The following is a 21054-nucleotide window of genomic DNA, read 5'->3' on the forward strand; positions in this document are numbered from 1 at the left end:
TCTTTGCATCATCAATGAGAACAGGAGAGGTTCCGGATGATTGGAGGGTTGCAGATGTTGTTCCCTTATTTAAGAAAGGGAGTAGGGATAGCCCAGGAAATTATAGGCTAGTGAGTCTTACTTCAGTGGTTGGTAAGCTGATGAAGAAGATCCTGAGAGGCAGGATTTATGAACATTTGGAGAGGCATAATATGATTAGGAATAGTCAGCATAGTTTTGTCAAAAGCAGGTTGTGCCTTTCGAGCCTGATTGAATTTTTTGAGGATGTGACAAAACATATTGATGAAGGTAGAGCCCTAGATGTAGTGTACATGGATTTTAGCAAGGCATTTGATAAGGTACACCATGCAAGGTTTATTAAGAAAGTAAGGAGGCATGGGATCCAAGGGGACATTTCTTTGTGGATCCAGAACTGGCTTGCCCACAGAAGGCAAACAGTGGTTGTAGATGGGTTATATTCTGCATGGAGGCCGGTGACCAGTGTGTGTCTCAGGGTTCTATTCTGGGACCCCTAATCCTTGTGATTTTTAAAAATGACCTGGATGAGGAAATGGAAGGATGGGTTAGTAAATTTGCTGATGACACAAAGGTTGGGGGTGTTGTGGACAGTGTGGAGGGCTGTCAAAGGTTACAATGGGACATTGATAGGATGCAAAACTGGGCTGAGAAGTGGCAGATGGAGTTCAACTCAGATAAGTGTGAGGTGGTTCATTCTGGTAGGTCAAATATGATGGCAGAATATAGCATTGATTAGATTAGATTAGATTCAACTTTATTGTCATTTTGCCGAGTACAGATACAAAGCCAATGAAATGCATTTAGCACCTGACCAGAAATGCAAAGAATAGTGTTATTTACAAAATAACTGTGAATAAAAAATGTGCTACAGCACACAAATATAAAAGTACAGAGACAGTACAATACGGATGCAATACTGCTTAGCACTGTGATCAGAGGTTCAGCAGTATCACAGCCTCAGGGAAGAAGCTCTTCCTGTGCCTGCTGGTGCGGGAGCTGGTGCTGGTAGCACCTACCGGATGGGAGGAGAGTAAAAAGTCCATGGTTAGGGTGAGATGCATCCCTGATAATGCTTTTCGCCCTGCCCAGGCAGCATTTATGGTAGATGTTCTCAATGGAGAGCAATTGGGTGCCAATAATCCACTGGGCAGTTTTCACCACACGCTGGAGTGCTTTGCGGTCTGATACGGGACAATTGCCATATCACACTGAGATGTAGTTGGTGAGTATGCTCTCAATGGTACAGCGGTAAAAGTAAATGGTAAGACTCTTGGCAGTGTGGAGGATCAGAGGGATCTTGGGGTCTGAGCCCATCAGACACTCAAAGCTGCTACATTGGTTGACTCTGTGGTTAAGAAGGCATATGGTGCATTGGCCTTCATCAATCGTGGGATTGAGTTTAAGAGCCAAGAGGTAATGTTGCTGCTCTATAGGACCCTGGTCAGATCCCACTTGGAGTACTGTGCGCAATTCTGATCGCCTCACTACAGGAAGGACGTGAAAACCATAGAAAGGGTGCAGAGAAGATTTACAAGGACGTTGCCTGGATTGGGGAGCATGCCTTATGAGAACAGGTTGAGTGAACTTGGCCTTTTCTCCTTTGAGTGACGGAGGATGAGAGGCGACCTAGTAGAGGTATACAAGATAATGAGAGGCATTGATCGTGTGGATAGTCAGAGGCTTTTCCCTAGGGCTGAAATGGCTAGCACGAGAGGTCACAGTTTTAAGGTGCTTGGAAGTAGGTACAGAGGAGATGTCGGGGTAAGTTTTTTTCTGCAGAGAGTGGTGAGTGCGTGGAATGGGTTGCTGGTGGTGGTGGTGGAGGCGGAAACAATAGGTTATTTTAAGAGACTCCTGGATGGCTACATGGAGCTTAGAAAAATAGAGGGCTATGGGTAAAGCCTAGGTAGTTCTAAGGTAGGGACATGTTCGGCACAGCTTTGTGGGCCGTAGGGCCTGCATTGTGCTGTAGGTTTTCTATGTTTCTAATTAGGAAAACAAATTGAATGCTGCGTTTTGGTGGAAGTAGATTGGAATGCAACACTGGAAAAGTCTTGCTTTTACTATACAGGTGAGAACACACCTGGAGCACCAGGTACAATTCCTTTGAATAATTTGATGAACCATATGTAGAGAAAGTTTGGAGAAGAATGAATCTCTTTCCACAGTTACTACCTGAACTGTTGCACGTGTTCAGCATTTGTTTTTTTATGTCAGACTTCCAGCACTTGCCATTTTTTTACCTAAACGTCTCTTACTCCAGAGTTGGAGTCAGCCGAGTATGAGAGGATGTAGTGGTGGAGGAAGAAAAAAACAACTTCTTCAAAAGATCTCCTGAAGAAAACAAAAGAGTAGAACCAAAATGCATTAAAAAAAATTACCTGACAGCAAACTGGATTTCTGGCCCATCATCTGTCCAGTCTAATTCTTTAATCTTCCGATGCAGGTGTATAGATGCTTTTACAGCAGCCTCATATCGCTCAGTAGGTGTCAAGAAATACTGATTTTCTTGACTGAAAATAGGATCATTATTAATGATTCTCTCTAATAAAACAAAGAAAAAATTCTGGATTTAAAATGCAATATTTTATTTCATTTGAAGTTTCTTTTTGAATTTAGATTAAATTTTGTACAAGTAGCTTTTGTAGTGCAAGTAGAACTCACTTTATAGAAAACAGACATCAGAGTTTCAGCTTTACAATAAAGACATCTGCATAGTAAGTGATCATGATTGTAGATTACAGGAAGTGAAGTGGAAATGTAAACTACAATGGATGAATGTTATGATCTTCATGGTTGTGAAAGTCAGAAGTTTGAGGGGTGCTTTCAGAGTAGCTTAGTTAGTAACTGATACGTGTTCTGAATTGTACGGGTGGGCTGGAGGCACTGTAAGTCCCAAAGCTCTGGTCTTCAGCATTATAGAGTGGATGTTGCCTGCCCCCGGAACCTATGCAGTATCCAATATTCCCAAGCGTTTGTTCGCTTCACATGCCATGAGATGAATTGTCTGAAAACTGACTTCACTGATGGCACAGAATCAAGAGAAACTAAGGATTATCAATTTGGCAATTCTGGCTAAGTGTTTCAGCCTAGACTTTGTACTTGCATGCCGGGCTCCGCCATTATTGAGGATGGGTTTGTTCTGAGATTTTTCATCTCCCATAACCTGCTCAATTGTCCACCACTATCTCCATCTAAATGTAGCAGGATTGCGGGAATTTGACCTGATCTGCAAAGTCCAATAGACAAAGCTGAATAATCTCCGTTGAGCAATATATGTGACCCATAACCAGAGGTATACATTTTTCTTAACTGGTCTGTGAAATAGTCTAGTGAGCTAGTCAGTTCAGGGCCAATAAATGCTGGTATAGTTTGCATTGCCCAAATACGTACAAAAGTTGAGGTGTTTACTTATGATGTAATGTTCGATTTTATTTGCAATTTCTCAGAAAAAGAAGCAACCCGTGTCTGGAAGCAGCAAGATCTGGAGAACATTCAGACACAACAAAGTGTTTTCCAGGTGAATTTTAACTCATTTTCTTTTTCCACAGATGCTGCCTGACCTGCTGAGTATTTCCAGCCTTTCTAATGACCGAAATAGATTCTTTTCAAATCCATCTCCAATGGGTGAAAGCTTATTCTGAAAAAATGAACCCTACTTCAACATGCAAATACCAGGGGAAAAAATCCTCTCAATATCTACTCTGTCAATTCCCACTTTTCAATTTTCTAAACACAAAATAGCATAGGCCCCGTTTTGATCAATGTTTCCGATGCTAACTCCTTCTTCTGATGCATTGATCTAATGAACCCACTTTGCACTGTCTTCACTCAGGTATGTTATTCTTTAAACATGGATCTGAAAGTTAAACATAGTAGTCCAGATGACATTTCACCAACGCTCTGTAAAACTGCATCAACATTCCCTACTTTTACACTCATGCCTTTTGTAGTAAATGCAGACATTCCATTAGCCTTCCGAATTACTTGCTGAATCAGCATACTGACTTTGTACTTCATTCATTGAGCTCACTTTTTCAAACTAAAAATATTTCTTCATTCTTACTTCCAAATGTTCCCACTTTATACTAGGTATTAACATTTTGTTCACTTATTTTACTTATACATTCAAGAATCTCAACACCGTACAGGATGGGGCAGCTCACTTAGTGTGCACCATATCAACTCCTTCACTCACCCCACCACTGAGGCATTGTAGAAGTGTTTTGTACCCTCTCTATGGTTCCTTAAGGTTGTTATAGCTGGGGGTGGTATTGGGAACAAGCTCCCACTACCCATTACATGCTTCCAATTGCGTGTGCCTCAAAAAACCTCTGACAACCAAGTCCAGATCCTGGGTATCACGTGTGGCTTATCTACTAAGCCCGGTAGAACTGTGTCTACTGACAGGAAAAGGGGCAAAGGCAGGCTACTGGTGCCTTAAAACCCATCGCTTCGGGCAGGTGGGACTCACCAGCCATAGTTGGCTGCTCATCTAGGGGAAGGAAAACACTGATTTCAAACCTATACCCACTCATGGGGAAGGCTTCAGGAGTAAACCATGAGGGAAAAATCCAGAGCTGGAGTCCCTAAGGCAGTCGTACATTGAGTTCAATGTTGACCGGCAACTCCTGCGACACTGCTAGTGCCAAACTGTATCAGTCTCTGCAGTTCCTTTGAGTTCTTCAGACGTGTGGAGAGGGGAGCTTGTTGCGTGGGCAACAGCTTGCTCTCTATATCGTACTGTCTGGGTTTGCGTATCTGGACAGCTAGGATGCAATATCCATTGTCAACTCTGACCGACAGAGGCCCTCACTCACTCAGTAATTCACCAAAATTCCTTCGACAACACATTCCAAACTCAAACTATTACCAGCTGGACAAGGGAGCAAAGGCATGGGAACGCCACAGCCTGGAGTTGTCCTCCAAGCCACGCACCATCCTAACTTGGAAATGCAAGTGACTTCCTTCACCATTAAGGATTGGCAATTAAATGTTGGCTCAGCCTCCACTGATAAACAAATTTAAAAAATCCTCTGGGATCTCTAGTTTCCAGAAAATTTTGGTAGATTATTATCTACGCACCTATGATCTTTGTGGCCTCCTCTGCTCAAAGGAAAAATATTACAAACTTCATGTTACTGCTATCAGGCAGGAGGTACATGAGCCTTAGGATCCACACTCAATGTTTTAGGAAGTTTTCTCCCCGTCAGATTTCTGAAGAATCTATGAACACTGCCTCATTATTCATCTTTTGCACTATTTTTTCCTGTAATTAAAGTAATTTTTTTGATGTCTTATTCAGTACTGTTGCTACAAATTTCACATTACGTTAATAATAAGCCTGATTCTGATTTTGCTCAGAAGGAATTTTTGGAATTTACTACACTAGAGGGCGTAAGTTTCTCATTTGCTCATTAAATGGCGCATATGTCACCATCTACTATCCCGAGCTTCGTTTTTTGCATGCATTCACAGTAGAACAAAGAAATACCATAGAATCAATGAAAGCTATCAATGACAAACCACCAACACACGAGGAAATCTGCAAATGCTGGAATTTCAAGCAACACACATAAGAGTTGCTGGTGAACACAGCAGGCCAGGCAGCATCTCTAGGAAGAGGTACAGTCGACGTTTCAGGCCGAGACCCTTCAATGACAAACCACCAATGCACAAAAGATATTTCGGGCATCACGTTACGAAGAGAGGCCTGGAAAATGGATGTTGTCATTGAATGACCGAACAGCCTGGTTTGCTGAGGTGTGTTTTCTTTACAGGATTTATGTTTGGCTGTCAACCTCCAACCCGGGAAGTAATTGACGACGGGCGAGTGCTGGTCGGGCGGCACTCACCCACAGATCTCCGAATGCGCGTACGGTCTGCGCCCCCATCCAGAACATTCACCAGCTTCTCCACGTCGAGTGAGGAGGCTTTCCGCTCGCTATCAATGTCCGGATTGACAGCTCCGAACACCGACTCGTTCCACATGCCGACTGCACCCTGAACACTCTCCAGGCCCTAGGAGACTTTGCGGAGTCCGTCTCCCATCAGACGCAGCCCTCCGACCAACTAACCAACCAGTGGCCGAGCGCTCCGTCTTATTACCATGCCTATTGGCTGGTTCCACTGTCAATCAATTGTCAATTCTCTTCCAGTAAGGAAGTTTTCTAGGATTTTTGAGCAGGCTGTAAACTATTTTGTTATTCGCTGTGCACGAAGTATTACTTTCGAGGGAAGTCACGTTCCCATAACAAATTTAGATATTTTTATTTTAAAATTATATGGATTTCACAAAATAACTATTCCTGAAAGTGGTTAGAGTGAATGTTTGCGCACAGCATACTGTTGTCCTGTCCAGTGAAAGTTTGCTAGCTCTCATCGAAGGTGAATAGTCCAGTAGGTTTATCGGGAAGATTGGTGGCAGTTTGTAAATATTTACTTTTACAACACACTGCCTAATTTTGCCGGTTATTGCTAGTTTTGTCTTATTATTTCAGATTTCCACAAACTATCCACGTTCAGGCGAGGTATGAAGCGGCAGCGCCAGATGTGAGCAACACACATCAAAGTTGGTGAGACTCTTCCTTCAGGTAGTCCTGACGAAGGGTCTCGGCCTGAAACGTCGACTGTACCTCTTCCTAGAGATGCTGCCTGGCCTGCTGCGTTCACCAGCAACTTTGATGTGTGTTGCTTGAATTTCCAGCATCTGCAGAATTCCTCTTGTTAGCGCCAAATGTGAACTATTTTCACACTATTATGTTTATTTTATCATACTTTCTTACTATACAGCATACTTCTTTATCTGTGGAATGTGTGTTTCCCATCAGCGGATACAACCTGTTCCATTCCCTGTCTGTACATTGCGATGGAGTCATAACGTAGAGATTTTTAATCCCTCACATTGTGAGACGGATGTAAGATCTAAATAAATAAATTAAAATTAAAATTCGCTTATTTCACTCGCTTGCATACCCGGCAACTATTGAAAAGTTCAAAGAACTTATTAGAAAAACAAGACTTTCATCGGTATTTACAGATGCAACAGTATGTTAATAGGACGGTTAAAAATGTAACCAGGGCAAGTACATGTCTGATAGAGCTATTTAGAAAAGCATATAATTTAGACAACGGTAGTAGAATCGTTTCAAGCGTGTATAAGGGTTTGTCAAATCTTAAAACATTCGACTTCATACATTAAAACAAAATGGGAGAAGGAAGGAGGGATAATAATATCTGAGGAAGACTGGACAATAATATGGAGGTATCAATGGAAGTGTACCAGTTCACAGAAATAGAGGGAGTTCGGGTGGAAAAACTTGATAAGATATTTTATTACACCCTCTCAGAAATCCCATTATGATAGTAACCTCCCTGTTTGCTGGAAAAATTGTGGAAGTCAAAATGCAAACCATTATCACATTTTCTGGGAATGTCCCGTTATCAAAGACTGTTGGAATGGGATTCATAATGCCCTACTAGACATCTTTAAATGTGAAATGCCCTTAGAGAGTAAGACCATATATTTTAGGTATATACCTCAAGAATGGTTGAAAAGAGATAAATATTTAATGAATATACTACTGGTGGCCCTTACCAGGAAATGGTTATCACAGGAGAGCCCAACGTTAAATGTATGGATGGAAATTACGATGGACATTTACAAAATAGAAAAGATTGTTAATCATAAGTTGGAACAATTTGATTCATACTGGGAAAAATAGTTTAACTACATAACACCTCATAGGCCTGATTTTATTCTCACAAGTCAATGAATATGTTGTAAAAAAAAGATCACCCCCTACTTTGTACATATATACCTCAGATAAATATTATGTGGAGATTTGTGACAAATATGATTACATGATATATATGTACAGTATCTGAAATACATCTTATGGAAATGTTTGTTTGATGATGAAATTCAATTTTAAAAAATTACAAAAAAAGTTCAAAGAACAACAATTCAGCCTGCGTCTTGCTTTTAGACAAGAGCTAATTTTCTACGTTAACAGTGCTTACAACAATGAATTCCGCAGTATTAGGTTACCCAAGTTGGGCCATTGGCAGAATTGTCGTTAATTATAGGTCTTCCTTGGCTACTTTGAATTTTGCAATGTAATTTACATTAACACCACTAATGTTAATAAAAGATGACTGGTATGTAAATAATGTATGCAAACAGTGTACTTGAGCTGCAAAATGCAAAACCAAAGCATTCAATTTTTGAAGCACGAGAAATTTCCACATGGTAAAATAAGCAGTTTTTAATTTCAAAGCTGTTACAATTACACAAACCTATAGATGGCAACAATCCAACTGAATACAAAATCTCCTCCTGTTATCAATGATGAAACAGTGATTACCTCTTATCACAGATTCACAGACTGGAGCTTGAATTTTATGTACATGTAGAAAAGCAACAATTTCCCAAATGATGAGTAGAAGTGAAAGAAAATAAACTTTCAGAATGTGCATTCCAACACTAAATCTAATCAGAGGTGTAAATTGATTTTACTGTGGTGATAGGTGTAACTTATGTAACCGTAAACATTTTCTCAGTAACATTTCAAAAGCATCATTTACAAAACATACAGACAGCTGTTGTCACTACAAACAATATGATTTGTCATTCTAGCAGCTGCATTGCAATTTTTCTTTGCAATTCTGGTCACAAAATATCAGAGACTCTTTCTTTCCAGTACTAGGTGAATTGAATACATGGCAAACAAAATTAAGAGAGTGACAATCTTTTCAAATGAAGTTAAAAGCTTTCAGAATTACATTCATAATCAAGCAGTCTCCAACACCTGGACATTACTAAGTATAAAATAAATCAGCATTTTGAAGTGTAAGTGACAGAATGAACATTAAAGATATTGATTGTGAATTGATTTTGTTTACACAGCATTTATCTTTAAAGTAGTAGTCATTGCATTTCTTGTACTACACAAAATTCTTCTCTATGCTGCCCACACATTCTGTAAGGCTAATTATTGTGATTTTCTAAGGCTCTGGTACAGATAACTTTTCAAAATATATCTGCTTTTAGTAGTAGGTTCATAAGCGCTTAATAGAATTATTCTAGAATGAAATGTGCTGTCAGCAAGACAGAACAAAGTTTTAAAGGTTTTGGTCAGTTGTTCCTTGGTTTACTGTAGAAGTTTTAATTGTGTTTACCCTATTAATTTCTTTATCCCATAGTATTATATCAGAAAAAAAACACACCAAGATTCTCAATACAGGAGTTATCTACACATCTATTACTATAGGTAGATAATAAATGTATTGAAAATTGTGATATATTTTCTGGATTGTTAGGTATTGTGCAATCTAAATTTAATTCCTAAAAAAATATCAACAGTCAACAATTCCAAATCTTCCCAGCAGATTCTGGCTATTTCAGCTGTTGACTGTATACATACATAATCAGACAATCCATAAAATACCAACAGCCACCACTTATCTTACTGTTAAGATTTGTAGATTAAAATTAACAATATCCATGTAGCATTTACAACAATCTTCAATTAGCAACATTTTAATTCAAATACAGCTGTAACAAAAAAAAATGCATAGCAGTTAAACGTTTGACCAAATATCAACACAAGCAAAAGGAAGGCTCTTCCTCTGAGATAAAAGGCAAATATCACATGACAATAATTGTCACCATCAAATCTCACCCATCAAAGGGAACATTCGACTCTAAGTTCATTTCATTAAAAAGAGTCACTGCTGCTGCACGTCAGTTGATGTTACAAGCAGAGAACCTTTTTACGCAAAATACCATGAAACACCTTCTTTATGCTTTGAATCATTACATGGAATGCATGAAAGAATAGCGAGCTTGATGTTCCATCTTAGAGGTAAGAAATTTAAGGTATGTTGATAGGTCACTTTGTCATTACAATTCATTGTCCAGATTCACTGGATTCTTGTTATGTTTCTTTTTATTCAAACTGGCATATTCACATTAAGTAGCACTTTCACGTTCTCACCTACTGATCAGGTTTGGTGAGCCCTACAAAACAAACATTCTTAATGTCTGGAAAAGATTGGCCATCCATTCCGAGCAGAATAAAACAGTTTTCATTTTCCTCATAAGAAAGACAAGAACATTAAATGAACTCTATAATGATGGCATAGCAAATCAGTCAAGTATAACTGGTGCCGAGCATTATCAACCAGTAAAAGGCCATTCATTGAGAAAGGAACTCTCTATACTAGCCAGCCTTCTTCTCAGTACTGAAAGTGGATGTTCTCCGCAAGTTTTCTTTGACTTTGATGAATTCAGGAGCATTTTCTTGTTCTTCTCCACTCCTCTCCTGTTCCCTTTCCAACTGAAAGATACAATTTCACCATTTAGTAAATGCAAAAGTTTTCTACAATAGTTTCCACACTTGAACGTGTTAGCTTAACCATAACATGTTGCCTAAGTTGCATAGGGAAGAACAAAGGTTGCCTATTGATTAATGATGATGTCAATATTAAAATCAAGTAGCAATTGGAATATGGCAAAGATAAGATTGTTACAGCCTTAGTGACATATTGTCCTGTTGCTTTGGGGAATATTGAAAATTTGGGACCACAATCCACTTCTACCTCCCCCAGAATCTGAATTCTTAGTGATGTTTACTCTTTACCTGGTGGTAGAAGTGGAAAACGTTGGATTAATTTTTAGATTATTTTAGAATAAAGTTTCCTAATGTTTAATCACACTTCTAAATTCATGTTTTTTAGGCAATGCCCAACATTTCAGGAAGTTTCTCAGTGACTTCATTTTTCCAAAATGTTTTATCAGTTCTTCTTGTTTCTGCAGGTATGCTTATGACAAGTTTGAAACACAAGATGGAAGAGCACCATAGGAAACTGTACAAATAACTTCATTATATCTAGCTCTGATTTACAGTTTTCTCAAGAAATGGAAGTGTTACTTTAACTTCGTATGATACTAGACTCACAGTATGCTGCTATCTTACAATGCTCTCTAGAAGACTCACCAAGATACTTTACTGTAGGAAAAAATAAACAAATTCATATACTAAACACAAGAGATTCTGCAGATGCTGGAAATCCAGAGCAACACACACAAGGCTGGAGGAACTCAGGATGGTCAGGCATCATCTATGGAAGTGAATAAACAGTCGACGTTTTAGGCCGAAAATGGAAAGGAAGGGGAAGAGTACGAAGGTGGGGGGTGGGGAAGAGGGGAAATAGTGCACGCTAGGAGGTGATTGGTGAAGCCAGGTGGGTGGGAGAGGGGGAATGAAGTAAGAAGCTGGGAGATGATAGATGGAAAAGGTAAACGTCTAGAAGGAATCTGATAGGAGAGGGTGGAATATGGGAGAAATTCATAAAGTATCTTTTTCATCTTTGAGATATAAAACATATGTATTAAAGGACCTTAACAGAAAACTTACAAGACACTTCCACCACAATCCTTGGACATGACTTGTCCTGTTAATAGGCTTGACTTAGAGTGAGGACCACAGTGACACACAGCTGGGTAAGAGTAACCCTGGAACCAACATGGGTTCCTTTTTAGTAATGTCAAAGAATTAGCATTCCTTCTCATGTTGAGAAGTGAATAAAATTGCAGAGGTTCAAAATCCAAATTAAGAACAGAATGAATTTCTAAGAGATTAGATGTGACAGAATTCGTTGAATTTGTCCAGGAACATTTTCTGAAGCAATGGCTCAACTAGAGAAAGGATTATACTCAATCTCTTCTTGAGGAAATGAAGCCATGCAAGTGGCTGATCCATCAGTGGGAGAGTGTTTTGGGACCATAGACCATTGTACTTTTAATTTCAATAGCGTTTTGGCCCATAAGTTAAAGGCCTGAATTGAGGAAAGGCTACTTCGGATGGCATTAGACAGAAACCTGCAAAGATTGATTGGGACAGGCTTTTCAGGTAAAAGGACATGTGGCAAGAGGACATGTACCTTTGCAGGTAAAAGGAGGCATTTAAAGGTGAGATATAAAGAATTCAGGACCAGCATCTTCCTGTTAGATCGAAGAGCAAGGCTAGCAGAATTGGAAAACCATAGTTGATTAGGTATATTAAAGTCCTTCAGGAGAAAGGAAGCACATGTCAGAAATAGGCAGTCAAGATCTATCAAATCCCATAAAGAGTATAAGGGATGTAAGACTACACTTAAGAAGGAAATTAGGGGGACTAAAAGAGACCATGAGATATCCCTGGTAGTTCAAATACAGTAGGAGAATGCTACTAGATTCTATAATTATATTAAGAATAAAATGGTACTAGAAAGACGGTGTGGAGCAATGAAAAATTGGTGAAGTAGGCCTTAAATGAACACCATGTATGTATTTATTGTGGGGAGGGGACATGGAAACTAAAGAGTTCGAGGGAGGTGAATGCTGAAGCATATTAACATTAAGGAGGGGGCGTTAATGGTCATAAAGCAGGAAAGATTGATGGGGACAGTGGATAGTGTCTTCATGGACTACAACAAGGCCTTTGACAAGGTTTCCAGATGATAAGATGGTCCAGAAGGGCTGAATACATCGGGACCAGGGTAAGATAGCAAAACTGATATAAAATTGGCTTAAGGTGGTAGTGGTGGTGAGGGTGGGGTTACTTTTCCAATGAGGGACCTGCAATCATGGCATACCACAGAGATTAGTGCTGTATCCTTTATAATTCATTGTAAATTAATAATTTGAACAGAATGTCAGACACATGATTACTAAATTTGTGGATAACACCAATTTTTTGGGTATAGTGGACATTGAAGAAGATTGTTCTAGGTAACTTCAGGACCTAGATAAGCTAGGAAAGCAGACAAGGGAATGGTTGATGGAATTTCATTCAGATAAGTGCAAAATTATGTAGTTTGGAAACTTAACTCAGAGCAGGGCATACACAGTGATGGCAGGGTGTTGGGGAAATTCTATTGAATAGTGGGACCTTGGGGTTCAAGTACATGGTTCCCTGAAAGTGACAACACAAGTTGACAAGGTGTTAGAGGCTACATATGGTATGCTTGTCTTCATTGGCTGATTATAGAATTTGGGGCATCAAGTTACAGCTGTAGAAGTCTTTGGTTAGGCCACTCTTAGAATAGTGTGCACAGTTTTGGGCACCATACTATAGGAAAGATGTGATTAGGCTAGAAAAAAGATTTTGGATTGGTAACAACATCTCCTCCATAATCTCCATCAGTACAGGTGCACCACAAGTCCATGTGCTTAGCAGCCTGCTGTAGTTGATATATACTTATGACTGTGAGGCCAAGGACAGCTCCAATGCTGTACTTAAATTTGCTGATGACACCACTGTCGTTGGCCAATTCAGAGATGGTGATGAATCAGCAGAAAGGAGGGAGATTGTAAAACTGGCTGAATGGTGTCAAAACAACAACCCTCTACTCAATGTCAGCTGGACCAAGGAGATGATTACTGACTACAGGAGGAGGAAACTGGATATCCATGAGCCAGTCCTCATCAGGGGATCAGAGGTGGAGAGGGTCAGCAACTTTAAATCCCGCAGCGTTATCTTTCAGAGGATCTGTCCTGAATCCAGCATGCAAGTGCCTTTACAAAGAAAGCATAGCAATGTCTCTGCGTTTTATTTTGGAAATCTGCAAACATTTGGCATGTCTTTGAAGCTTCAAAAAACTCCTATAGATGTGCAGTAGAGAGTATACTGACCAGTTGTATCACAGCCTGGAATGGAAACATCAATGCCCATGAATGGAAAAGCTGAAAAATGTAGTGGATATGGCCCAGTCCATCACAGGTAAAGACACCCCCTCCCCCCACCATTAAGCACATCTACGAGCAGCATCCATCATCTTGGCCACGCTCTCCTCACACTGCCGCAATTTGGAAGGAGCTACTGAAGCCTCAAGTTTCACGCCATCAGTTTCAGGAACAGTTAATACTCTACAACTGTCAGGCTCTTGAGCCAGAATGGATAACTTTACTCCCTCAACTGATTCCACAATCTATGGACGCATTTTTAAAGACTGTACAACTCTTGCTCTCAATATTTTGCCCCTCAGCATTTGCAGCCAGTCAGAGGTGGGTTGCTGAGTCTTCACTGCATGCCCCTCTGTTGGGCAAATCTTTCAACCTCCTTATCACAGGGAGGAATAAAGCCTTTTTAAATCACCCTTACTTGAGTGTAGGTGCTTGGCAAAGTGGTACTGTATCCGGTGCTCCCAGTGTAGCCTCCTGTACATCAGTGAGACCCGACGTTGATTGAGAGACCGCTTCGCCGAGCACCTATGCTCTGTCCACTAAGAAAAAGCGGAATCTCCCGGTGTCCACCCATTTTTATTCCACTTCCTATTTTGACATGCCAGTTCATGGCCACCTCTACTGCTGCAATGAGGCCACACCCAGGTTGCAGGAGAAACACCTTATATTTCATCTGGGTAGCCTCCAACCTGATGGCAAGATCATTGATTTCTTGAACTTCTGGTAATGACCCTCTCCCCTCAGCGTTCCCCAACCCTATTTTCTTCTCTTTCCTCATCTCATTCCCTGCCCATCACTTCCCTCTGGTGCTCTGCTTCCTGCGCTTCCTTTCATGGCCTTCTGTCATCTCCTTCTCCATCTCTTTCACCAATCGACTTCCCAGCTCTTTATTTCACCACTCCAGGTCTCACCTATCACTGACTACAGTACCTTGTATTTCTTCCTCCCCTTCCCCCACCTTCTTACTCTGACTTCTTGTCTTCTTTTCTCCAGTTCTGATGAATGGTCTCGGCCTGAAATGTCGACTGTTTACTCTTTTCCGTAGATGCTGCCTGGTCCGCCGTGTTCTTCCAGCATTTTGTCTGTTAACTGCCATATTAGATGCTTTGGGATAAGTTCAAGGTAAAACTTACTTTACCCACAGTGTATGCAAGCAGGAAAGATTAATTGGTCCCTTGCTCCCATTATGTCCTCCAATAAAATTATGATGCACCTCAGCATCACTTTCCTTCAATGTCCTTATTACTCTTGATTCCCTTAACATCTAAAAAGTAATTTTTTTTTGGCATTTCAAACCTGTTCCAGCCTTTGATGTCTCTTCTGGAGTTGAAGTTCAAATGGAGATTTAATTTTCTGTGCCTCTTCTTCCTCCTTCCGTTGCCGAATGAGCTGATCTCGCCGCCTGTATTCCAGCACTCGTTGTAGCTCTGGTTTGTTTTCAGAACCCAAACCTCTACAAGAGAAGTAAAATGTTTTAACTCAATGATCTTCTGTGACTTGCACGTGGAAAACTAAAGCCAATTTTCCCCACTGTAGGAGGGACAAGTATGGGGATTTGGAGTTGATAACTCTTCAGTAAATTTCAGAGTACACAACTGCATACATGAATTGTGAGTCACTGAATAATGATTCCCAAACAAAGAGATACCCTTGTATGAAATGCGTAACAGAGAGAGCAAAGTTAACGGCTTAAAAATTCCAGTTGTTAATTGTCATTGTTTGGCATTATTACTATGCAAAGTTGAAAAAACTTCTACCACATACACATTCTTACAAGGAAACCTGGGTGTGGCCAGCAGTGATATCCTTTCACTGCAGAGTAAAATGCCATCATATTTCTGAAAGGTCTATGATTATTGATTATTCATTTTTTTGCACTTTATCTATTTTGTAATACAGTGGATTCTGGTTAACTGGGCTGTTGGTTAATTGGGGCCGCCACTACGTGGGCCAACTCTGAAAGAACAAAAACGAATCAAGAAAATAGCTGGGATTCCCTTTATTTATTTGGGATACTATGCCGCTTAATTGGGGCAGGAGATTATTGCTGAACAGTTTCTAACTAACGTCAGTCACATGTACTTGCATGGCCGTTCGACAACACCGCGCTTTGAGCAAACAGTTTTTAAGTAGGGTTAGTTGCTTGTGTTTGTGTTCAAAAGAAGTGATTTTTGTAACTGAAAATTAGCAAGAAATAAACAGCAAGACAATTCAGAACTGTTTTGCTCACTGCAGTTTCAAGCATTCAGGCATGGAGATGCCAGAAATGGCTGGGAGCGAAAATGAAATATTTCATGACTTCAACAAGTTAGAAACTATAAAGATTTTGACAGCATCAACAATCATCTTGAATGTTACAATGATGAGGAAGATTTGGAGGATACAATTGGTGACAACATTGTATGAAGGCTGTCCACTAGGTGTGGGCACTGATTTTATTCATTCACAGTCAAAAGAACGTGACACCATCGATAAGTAGTCGGAACAAATACAAAGTTTCATAGTACTGCAATAATATTGGTAGTATTCTAATTAGTTCTGTATTTCATTTAAATACATAATTTGTTCCTCAGTTTGTCTTTTTTTAAAAAACCTTTTTAACTATTTCCATGAAACCTCAGGTGTTCCAATGAACAAGAATCTATTGTATAGAGTAATTTTATGTCTTTGGCCCCGTACTGCTGCTACAAGCAACAATTTTCTAATGACAAGACCAAGATAACAAACCAGATTCTAATTCTGTTACTGTCTTCTCAGATGCATTCAACATACAGCCAATGATTTCACCATTCCTAGTGTAAAAACTGAAAATAATTATACCTTATGCAACAAACTTTATGAATTTTTAAGCGTATAATACTTACATAATCAACACCAAACCATCTCCTTGGCCCTGAAAATTGAAGCTTTCTGAGTATGATGTGACATTTCCTCAGGATAATATTTGAAGTTTTTGTTCTTTAGGCTGCAGGCCTGTCGCCAGCTGCCCTGTTCTGTGGTTGAGGGGGTAGTGTAACAAACATCACGTAATGTGTTTTCACTATATTACGGACATTCCGTGTCCAAGATGTACTGTGGGTATGACAAGTACGGCAGTGGGTGCTTGCTGGTTATACTAGTGTGAACCTCAATTGAAATAATTAGAAGGAACATACTCACTTTACTGTGACTTTGTCAATGCCCAAACCTGCTGGTGCAGTTGTTAGGACATGGCATTTGAAGAGGAGTTTACTATCCTTGACAAGTGCATGGTCATAGAGTATCACTGCATCAGAGGAGCTTGACTCCCGGCAGAATCTGTTCTCTTTGCATTCTTCCATTTTCCAGACTTGTTAGATTCACTTGCAGTCTACCTGCTGGTCACAGCACTTCACCTTTTATGACCTGCAGGCTTTTAATGGAGAAGCTGGATTTAAAAGGTGGCAGCTATTCACAACACTGGTCTTTTTCCAACAGATGAACAGAGCTGTTAGCTCAGACTACATCCATTACGATTAACCAGCTGAACGAAGCTCATAAGCTCCTTCCATTGTACATAATAAATCCTGGTTAATCATGGACATTGCACACTTGTTGGTGGCGAGGTTCATTAGTTCTTAACGTGTATGATCTTTCTTTGGTCTAGTCTACCCATAGTACTACAGCTCCCATATCAGCATTTTGCCTTGAATTGTGGCAAAGAAACTGAAGCAAATGGAAATGTACAAATTCACATACCATACAAACTTTGCTTCTTTGGCACTGCTTCAAGAAACTAGAACTTCTGAAGCTTTTATTACTTCTGGTGGAGATACTGTAAGTATGTTTTACCTCAACTATTTCTCTTTTTATTTCTTGATAAATGTGATACACAGTTTGGAGACTATTGCTTGGTTTGTCACTATGGTGAGCTGTAGTCATAGTCATAGTCATAGTCATACTTTATTGATCCCGGGGGAAATTGGTTTTCGTTACAGTTCAACATAAATAATAAATAGTAATAGAACCATAAATAGTTAAATAGTAATATGTAAATTATGCCAGTAAATTATGAAATAAGTCCAGGACCAGCCTATTGGCTCAGGGTGTCTGACCCTCCAAGGGAAGAGTTGTAAAGTTTGATGGCCACAGGCTGGAATGACTTCCTATGACGCTCTGTGTTGCATCTCGGTGGAATGAGTCTCTGGCTGAATGTACTCCTGTGCCCACCCAGTACATTATGTAGTGGATGGGAGACATTGACCAAGATGGCATGCAACTTAGACAGCCCCCTCTTTTCAGATACCACCGTGACAGAGTCCAGTTCCATACCCACAACATCACTGGCCTTACAGATGAGTTTGTTGATTCTGTTGGTGTCTGCTGCCCTCAGCCTGCTGCCCCAGCACACAACAGTATAACCTTCAGCAGAGTTGTTAACATACTTGAAATGACTATTTCATTGAGCTTGACGATGCACGAGTTGTATGAAACACCCCATTTTAATGATCAGCCTCTCTATTATTCAGCATTTATTAACCACCCAATTGATTGACTGAAAAAGAGAAACATACTCTGCTATAAAATCACAGTGCCAACATGCTCAACCATCTCTTTGCTCAATAAACTGAAAAGAAAGCTGGATCTGTTACCATGATCTTGAATATTAACTGTTATCTGGTGTTTTATTACTGACCAGTCACAGTGGCTGGCAGTGATTGGGGCTGAGCTCGACTTTGTATTCAGTGAGTGGCGACATGCCTTTGGAGCAGTACCACGCTGGATCTGGGTCAAAGGCGACATTCCAGGCCACTGAACCAAAGCAGATCAAAACATTTTAATGTATTTTTAAAAAAATCCTACTATTATAAAAATAAGTCATCCCACATCAGGCACAAAATAGATTGTGAAATGCATCATTTTTTTTGTGTGTGACAAGCCTTGCTGGATTTGCCTTGTTCAGCAGATGGCAGCAACATTCAGTTTGTTGCCAAACCACAGCCTCAGTCCCAGGTTCTCAACACCAGCTCACTCTGCGTCTGTGCCTTGAGAAACAATAATAATGCCTCCATTGCCCTTCCCATTTGTGTCAGGATAATTGCATTTTTAAAAAACTGCACCTCACAAAAGGTCCATTTCTATATCAGTATCTGTGGTCTGGGTAGCTTTCGACCTGATGGCATAAATATTGATTTATCTAATTTCCAGTAATTTCTCCCCCTTCTCTTTTCTGGCCCATTCTGGCTCCCTTCATACTCTTCCTTTCACCTGCCCATAACCTCCCTCTGTTGCCTCTCCTTCTTCCCTGTCTCTCACAGTCCACTGTCCTCTACTATCAGATTCCTTCTTCAGCCTTTTATCTCTACTACCTGTTACCTTTCAGCTTCTTACTTCATTCCCCCTCCCCCACTCACCTTCCCCCCCCCCCACTTGGTTCATTACTTGCCACCTTGTATTCCCTCCTCTCCCCCCAAACTTCTTATTCTAGCTTCTTTCCCCTCTTCAGTCCTGATGAAGGGTCTTGGGCTAAAATTACTTACTGCCCATTACACCGCTGGTACTTAGGGCAGCAAGGACAGTCTTCCATCCCTGTCCGTTCATACAGTCGCTCAAAGGTATGGAAGGATTCTTCATTGCTCTTTCAGTAACAATTTTGTTTTGACCAGTCAGGGTTTGACTAGCCTCTAGCCTTTGACCTCTCCAGGTCATCGAGGCATGCAAGCCTCAAAACCTCAAGACAAGGTTGATACAAAATGTGATTGTTTATTACTCTCCACAGATGCACGCCGAGTTGCTCCAGTGTTTTGTGTGCATTTCTCAAGACTTCCCGCATCTGCAGAATCTCTTGCATTTATTGTGTGTGCTCAATATCAGAAGAAGGCAGTTTTCCTTGAGATAAGGGCCATTTTCTCATCTCGGGAGCCACTCCTCAGTGAACACAGGCATTGATGATGATATTTAACATTGCCTTTCGTGTGCCAGCACAACTTTTGACCAACTGAGGAGAGGCGAAACATGCTGTCCTCTTTAAAAGTTAAAGACAATAACCGAATAAACCAGTAAAGGAACATATGAGAAAGAAACTCCCATTGACAGACATTAAGCATAGGAGAAGCAGAAAAGAGGAAGATTAAAACAATTTGATGTACAGAGAGGAATAAAAGTTTAAAATGGAGAAATGGAAAGCAGTTTGATATCTAGAACTGTCCATGAGCGGTGTGACAAGTGAAAACGTACAGTACAATCTAAACCGGCTCAGCAAAAATTACACCATGCGCTTGAACAACAGGAATTGCTATTACAAAAACAGCTTGAACATTGTGAAGAATTATACATATGCCATTTGTACCAAAATGCTCCACAGAGGTATAATCAGAATAATGAATAGGAAAGCAAAACAGGGGTTAAGAGCTTGATCAGACTGTGGGTTGGAAATGGGGTGGAGACGCCATTGCTGGAGGTGCTCTGATAATGGTCAACTCAGTGGTCGCACCAAATGAGGGTAGTCCCACAACACAAGTAGCAAAAGAGAGGCCTTGGTGTGGCAGGGAGTGCTGGATGCAGTTGTAAATCACGGTGAAGGTTAGGATTAGGAAATCCTATAAAGTAAATTGGGAAAATCTGTGGTTTACAACAGGGGTCTCCAACCTTTTTTGCACTGCGGACCAGCTTAATATTGACGATATTCTTGCGGACCGGCCGACAGCGGGGGTGGGTGGGGGGGTGGGTTCAAGTTCAACAGTAGGTGTGACGGAATGAGGAAAAGTGCAGCTGACTCATACCGTTTCATATAGCCAAATCATATCGTTTCTTCACGGCCCGGTAGCACATGCTTTGCGGCCCGGTGGTTGGGGACCACTGGTTTACAAAACAGTGATTAACAGGAGATATTGGAGATGTGGTCTGATTTCCAGGATTTCCTGCTTTTGTTATTTCTACTTATACTTAGTTCCATGGGAAGGACACATCTCTAGCTCATAACCGCTCAACAAGGGGAAAGTAGTTTCCGGGCTATCTTCAAGGAGCAATGCCTCAAAGAGGCAGCGTACACCATTAAGGGCGTCCATACCCAGGTCATGTCTTGTTCTCATTACTAGTATCAGGAAGGAGGTACAGAAGCCTGAAGGCGCACACTCAATGGTTCAAGAACAGCTTCTTCCCCTCTGCCATCTGATTTCTGAATGGACTTTGAACCCATGAACACTACCTCACCACTTTTTTTAATATCTATTTTTGTACTACTTATTTAGCTATTTAATATATGCCAGTGATATTAAACCTGATTCTGATCATTAAGTCCTGACGAAGGGTCTCGGCCCGAAATGTCAACTGTACCTCTTCCTAGAGAT

General features: G+C 40.5%; 2 protein-coding genes across 5 annotated transcripts in view; both read right to left on the reverse strand.

The window, feature by feature from the left end:
• LOC140211064 (peroxisomal acyl-coenzyme A oxidase 2-like) overlaps positions 1–6096 on the reverse strand; it is a 38823-nt gene extending 32727 nt beyond the window's left edge. The window contains exons 1-2 of the mRNA XM_072280474.1: positions 5874–6096; positions 2400–2562 (exon numbers count right to left, since the gene is read on the reverse strand). Coding sequence (XP_072136575.1) covers positions 2400–2562; positions 5874–6009 — 299 coding nt within the window. The 5' untranslated portion in view covers positions 6010–6096. The remainder of the gene's footprint in view (positions 1–2399; positions 2563–5873) is intronic.
• Positions 6097–8283: 2187 nt separating this feature from the next.
• The window catches only part of LOC140211067 (protein FAM107B-like), a 154974-nt gene continuing 142203 nt past the window's right edge, over positions 8284–21054 (reverse strand). For all 4 annotated transcript variants that reach the window (XM_072280476.1, XM_072280479.1, XM_072280477.1 and 1 more), the window contains 2 exons: positions 15044–15200; positions 8284–10358 (listed from right to left, as the gene is read on the reverse strand). In XM_072280476.1, coding sequence (XP_072136577.1) covers positions 10242–10358; positions 15044–15200 — 274 coding nt within the window. In that variant the 3' untranslated portion in view covers positions 8284–10241. The remainder of the gene's footprint in view (positions 10359–15043; positions 15201–21054) is intronic.

This window comes from Mobula birostris, chromosome 16 (genome assembly GCF_030028105.1).
Source record: "Mobula birostris isolate sMobBir1 chromosome 16, sMobBir1.hap1, whole genome shotgun sequence".
Classification (NCBI taxonomy): Eukaryota; Metazoa; Chordata; class Chondrichthyes; order Myliobatiformes; family Myliobatidae; genus Mobula; species Mobula birostris.